This window comes from Diaphorina citri, unplaced genomic scaffold (genome assembly GCF_000475195.1).
Source record: "Diaphorina citri unplaced genomic scaffold, Diaci psyllid genome assembly version 1.1 scaffold4690, whole genome shotgun sequence".
Taxonomy (NCBI): domain Eukaryota; kingdom Metazoa; phylum Arthropoda; class Insecta; order Hemiptera; family Psyllidae; genus Diaphorina; species Diaphorina citri.
This window is the reverse complement of record NW_007382085.1, coordinates 1-6,388: the sequence shown is the minus strand read 5'-3', so window position 1 is coordinate 6,388 and position 6,388 is coordinate 1. Positions and strand designations below refer to the sequence as shown.

Genomic DNA, 6,388 nt, shown 5'->3' with positions numbered 1-6,388 from the left:
TCATCCCTGAAGGAGGAAAGGTAGAGATTCTTAACCCGTTTCAAAAAAATAACCACAAAGTCCTGAAAAACTTCTTCTACTGACAACAAGGAGAAGGTGAAAAACCAAAAATAGTGTAGTGGGCCGAACAAAACAGTTACTGAAGGAAACTAGACCAGTAAGAAAGCAACAAAATAATTGTCAAAACTAACATAACAATAATAAGAAAGGGAAATCCAAACTAATTGTCACAACTAACATAGGTGGAAATCGTGTATTCGACCAACAAACAGTTACTCAATAAAACTGAGCGGGTTAGCAAGGGACGTCTAAGATAAACGACTTTATAACTGACATATGTAGGAACAGACCTTCAAACAATTGAAGTTAAAAGACCCTGGATGACAACTTTAAGTGGTAGTGACCATAATAACAGTAGATAGAAAAGGTAGAGCAATACAAGGACACACGGTAACCACGAAGATTTGCCCTAAGACAGAACATCTGAAGTGGGTAACAACAAGGTTTGTTTGCCTTATATAGAAGAAACAAATAATTAGTGTGGTCAACAAGAAAAACACCCCTTTCGTCCACAAAGGCACTCCAAAAAAATCGAAAAGTAATCCTGGTCCCAAAGGAAGGACAAGGGTAACTATTCGGGGGTTCCGTCGTCTCGGTTCAAAGCAAATCGTTTAAGGAAGTACTTACGTTGCGTAAGGTCTAGTCCTAAATAGGATTTAAAGAAACTCAGGTACGAGATGACGGACCGAGCCGAAGGTGACAAAGCAGGCCTACGCTCTACAAGAGAGTGGAAATAGGCGTTCAACCTATCGACTGGGAACGGCACAAACTGGAAGATCTAGCGGGAAAGGCAAAGAATAGAGGGGAGAGAGCTCATGTCAGAGATGCAATAGACTGATGGGAAAGGGGTAGACAAAATAGTGGAGAGAGACCAGTAGTTCTGTGACGCTTCAAGAATACTACCGTAGGTAGTAGGGACAAGTAAACAGAGAGAAAAGTCGGTTCTAGTGGAAGAACAAGAGAAAGTGCGTGCCCCAGACCTTGACTCGACACCAGAAGATTAGTTGTCCTCTTTTTAGGTCACGAGACGACTATACTGTTAAAATCACTTGAGAGGGAAACCAAAAACTCAGCCTCCTCAATTCAAAATCCAAATGAGATTGACACATCCACCAAGGCTATGTCAAATCAAACAAGTGATGTGAAACCTACACAATCACCCAAGCAGTCGCTGGTGCCCATTGGAAAACCAATAACACCCATTAATAATAAGTTAGCAGGAACTGTTGCAACTGATACAAATCCCGCCAAGCTAGTCAATCCACAAATCTCTACCAATTGTAAGACACCCAACAAACGGAAAGTTGCTTTTACGGAGATAGACATGTTCCAATCCACTTCTCCCGCAAAGAAACAAAAGCAACTGGGTTCAACAACACAGAACATCCCTGACAGTCCATCTGAAACCAATAGAAGTCAACAAAGTCCAATAGAAACTTCAAATGGTGACGGGAACAGTAAAGGAATTCGTGCCAGAGGGAGGCCGAGAAAGAAACCTGTGACACAAATGGAATTATGCAAGGGGAAGCCTAATACTGAGGATCAAGATGTCAAACAAAAACCTGTTGAAAATGGAGAGGTCAGTGTTGGGAATTGTGCATCTGGAAAAAATTTCGACGGAGATCAAGAAACAGAGATTGCCGACCGGAATTCGTGTGAAATAAGTAAGAACCAGTTGGAAGCCCAAGAAAAGATGGAAGCAACAACTAGCGCAACAACGCCAACGTTATCTGGCCCTCCTAGCAAAAGTCCTAGAGTCTCAACAAGTCCCCACATTGCCCGAAGTTCACCTCGCTTAAGTAGAACATCACAAGAATTCGAAGAGAACAAAGAAACGCGTACAAATCAGACTACAAATTCACCAGTGCCAAAGGCCAGAGAATCAAGCAAAGAACAAGTTACCAAACTGAGGAAAACCAGCGCCAGTTCTTCAATGATTTCAAAAGATATTCCAAAATCTCCTAAGCGAACCAAAACCTCAAGTGGAAAGAAGGAAACGCCAAGTACAAATGAGTTTGACAGCAGTTCTGAGGACGTGCCAAACACATTACAGTCCCCAGTCCTTAGAAGTTCGCGGAAATCAGTTCCACTTGGTCCCGCTACCTCGAATGTATTAGAGTTAATTCAAAGCGAAAATTCGGCCTTGAAAGACACTTCTAAGCCTTTACTAAGTGAAACAACTAGCATATCGAGCCCTAAGCGGAGAAGTACTGGAACTACGTCTAGCTAGTACCTACATCAAGCCCCCTAGACGAAAGGGTAGGAACAAATAGTGTAGACGTTCGAATGGTTTTTAATAATTTGCTACAGAAAGTTGTTTCAGAAGGAGAGTTGAATACTTCAGGCCAACACAAGAGAAGTCAGGACAAGAGATCAGAGAAATAGATTCAACACCACAGAAAACAAGTTGGTATCTATTGGCTCTGACTAGATAGACAAAGCCTAGATCGATATGCTACGCGGTACCGATTTTTTTATTTAATTCAATTTTAATTCTTTATTTATTTGATCAAATGCACAGAGTAGGATAACTGATTAAAATGGAGTATTTTCTCCATATCTTCGAAAATTGAATATCGAGCTAGTCAGACTTAGAGCAGTCTATAAACACGATAGAATCGCGACTTAGAGCAGTCTGTAAACACGATAGAATCGCAACTTCAAATACTCCATACAAAATTTAGCAATAGATACTATTGTGATTTTGATGTGATGATTTATTCAGAGTATTTAGCTATACTCGGACCTTTGAGTTCTTTTTACTTTTTTGATTTTGTCAACTGTAGGTTACCAAGCCTTTCTTTACGTTTACACATTTTGTTTTATCATTTTGAAAAACCTTTTCATTAGGTTGTCTTACTTTATTTTATTAGGTACCTACTATTCTTATTATCTTATGATTTAATAAAAAATAATGAACTTTTTATTACATGCCAGTTAGAAACTTTTTACCTTTTACTTTCCTTTTTATTTAGGTTTTCAGTGGCAGGGGTTTAATATGCGATGTGGCGACAAGCTACCCATCTACTCACATTGATAAAAAGGATCTTCCTCTTCATTTCTATGACTTCTAAATGATGACCATAATTTATTTTAATTTACAACCATATCTCATTCATTTCTAGGTTGGACACTGAATGGCAGAAGTATCTTCTCTTACTTTACTCGCCACTTGGTTTGATTCTATGTATTCTCCGAGTCTTCATAGCAATTCACATGTATCTGGTTGCCTCAGTGCTTCCCAGGATGACAGCTCTAAGAAGGTAAGTAAACTTCTTCTCAAAAATAAGGTACTTGTACTTGTTCAGAAAACATGTCAATGAAAAATTGCTACAAAAAGGAGCTGTCATAAATTTACAGTGACCAGTGTTATTACAGGGTTAGGTTAAACACAAAAAGGATCTTCCTCTTCATTTCTATGACTTCTAAATGATGACCATAATTTATTTTAATTTACAACCATATCTCATTCATTTCTAGGTTGGACACTGAATGGCAGAAGTATCTTCTCTTACTTTACTCGCCACTTGGTTTGATTCTATGTATTCTCCGAGTCTTCATAGCAATTCACATGTATCTGGTTGCCTCAGTGCTTCCCAGGATGACAGCTCTAAGAAGGTAAGTAAACTTCTTCTCAAAAATAAGGTACTTGTACTTGTTCAGAAAACATGTCAATGAAAAATTGCTACAAAAAGGAGCTGTCATAAATTTACAGTGACCAGTGTTATTACAGGGTTAGGTTAAACACAAAAAGGATCTTCCTCTTCATTTCTATGACTTCTAAATGATGACCATAATTTATTTTAATTTACAACCATATCTCATTCATTTCTAGGTTGGACACTGAATGGCAGAAGTATCTTCTCTTACTTTACTCGCCACTTGGTTTGATTCTATGTATTCTCCGAGTCTTCATAGCAATTCACATGTATCTGGTTGCCTCAGTGCTTCCCAGGATGACAGCTCTAAGAAGGTAAGTAAACTTCTTCTCAAAAATAAGGTACTTGTACTTGTTCAGAAAACATGTCAATGAAAAATTGCTACAAAAAGGAGCTGTCATAAATTTACAGTGACCAGTGTTATTACAGGGTTAGGTTAAACACAAAAAGGATCTTCCTCTTCATTTCTATGACTTCTAAATGATGACCATAATTTATTTTAATTTACAACCATATCTCATTCATTTCTAGGTTGGACACTGAATGGCAGAAGTATCTTCTCTTACTTTACTCGCCACTTGGTTTGATTCTATGTATTCTCCGAGTCTTCATAGCAATTCACATGTATCTGGTTGCCTCAGTGCTTCCCAGGATGACAGCTCTAAGAAGGTAAGTAAACTTCTTCTCAAAAATAAGGTACTTGTACTTGTTCAGAAAACATGTCAATGAAAAATTGCTACAAAAAGGAGCTGTCATAAATTTACAGTGACCAGTGTTATTACAGGGTTAGGTTAAACACAAAAAGGATCTTCCTCTTCATTTCTATGACTTCTAAATGATGACCATAATTTATTTTAATTTACAACCATATCTCATTCATTTCTAGGTTGGACACTGAATGGCAGAAGTATCTTCTCTTACTTTACTCGCCACTTGGTTTGATTCTATGTATTCTCCGAGTCTTCATAGCAATTCACATGTATCTGGTTGCCTCAGTGCTTCCCAGGATGACAGCTCTAAGAAGGTAAGTAAACTTCTTCTCAAAAATAAGGTACTTGTACTTGTTCAGAAAACATGTCAATGAAAAATTGCTACAAAAAGGAGCTGTCATAAATTTACAGTGACCAGTGTTATTACAGGGTTAGGTTAAACACAAAAAGGATCTTCCTCTTCATTTCTATGACTTCTAAATGATGACCATAATTTATTTTAATTTACAACCATATCCCATTCATTTCCAGGTTGGACACTGAATGGCAGAAGTATCTTCTCTTACTTTACTCGCCACTTGGTTTGATTCTATGTATTCTCCGAGTCTTCATAGCAATTCACATGTATCTGGTTGCCTCAGTGCTTCCCAGGATGACAGCTCTCAGAAGGTAAGTAAACTTCTGCTCAAAAATAACATACTTGTACTTGTTCAGAAAAATTGTCAATGAAAAATTGCTACAAAAAGGAGCTGTCACAAATGAGCAGTAACCAGGGTAATTATAGGGTTAGGTGAAACACAAAAAGGAGCTTTCTTTTTCATTGTCTTGGCTTCTGAATATTTACAAAAAAAAATTATTCCTTTCTTACTTGTGGATTATTTTTTATTGGTATTATACAAATATGTCACTTTTCTGGTGATCCTCACATGTATCAGTACCTAGATTAATAGAAGCTTAACCCATCCTTTAGGGCTGTACGCCGTACATTTAAGCCTCAGGTGGGCTTTTCATGAATGGTAGAGCACAGTACCTACTTGGTTCAGAAAAATTTTCTGGCCATCCAAAGGGACAGATTGTGGTCCCGAGCAATCATTTACCTATGTTAGTTACATTGTAGGTACTTTACATAAATCCCTGCTCCTCACCTAAGCCTCACAAATATTGTATTAGTAATGTTTACTTTTTTTACTCACCTTACAATCTAACAATACAAACATGATTACCTACCTTATTTAATTTGGGGTTGTTGAACTGTTATTATTTATTTATTTATTACCTTCTAGCTATTTACTTCCTTACATCAATTTTGCTACTTTTTTTGTCAGCGCGGCCACCTTGTAAGCAATAGGTCGCGGGTTTGATTCCCGCCCGGGGCGGATTTTATTCTCAACAGAGGTTCGTTTTTACTACTTTTTTTTTGTCAGCGCGGCCACCTTGTAAGCAATAGGTGGCGGCTTCGATTGCCCAATCGCGTTCATTTGCTATCGACCAGTTTCAATTGATTTTTAGTTGCTACGGATACAAAATATACACTGGAATGCAAAAAAAAAATTAGGACAGTTTTCAGTTTTTATTGAACACTGTTACAGCCATTTTAAAGTCAATCTGTTCCAAATTATCTGCACGTCAGTGTATTGAAATTAAAATGTAAAACAAAGTCGGAAATACACATTGCGCTTGCGTAATGAGGAACTTCTAGAAAGAGTTTAGGATCCACTATGCATATGAATTTCAGGAAAGCACTAAAAGGAATCCCTAATCATTAAGGTACGACTGTGCATTCGGCCCTACATTTAAAGTTAGATTGGCCACCCTAGTTAGCTTAGTTGGTAGTGCGTCTGCCTCGTAAGCGCTAGGCCACGGGTTCCTGATGGGATAACATTAGTTCTCGGAACGGCTGGCTTTCTCCTATCCTGTCTTCCTTCTCTCTTCGATTTCGGGACGATAAGACCATAGCAG

The 6,388-nt window shown here is 38.1% G+C and overlaps 1 protein-coding gene across 1 annotated transcript in view; it reads left to right on the top strand.

Annotated features, from left to right (window-relative positions):
- LOC103521183 (probable replication factor C subunit 1) overlaps positions 1-2,718 on the top strand; it is an 11,904-nt gene extending 9,186 nt beyond the window's left edge. Inside the window, exon 2 of the mRNA XM_017448735.2 lies at positions 1,662-2,718. Within this exon, the coding sequence (XP_017304224.1) occupies positions 1,662-2,290 (629 nt within the window). The 3' untranslated portion in view covers positions 2,291-2,718. The remainder of the gene's footprint in view (positions 1-1,661) is intronic.
- The last annotated feature ends 3,670 nt before the right edge of the window (positions 2,719-6,388 follow it).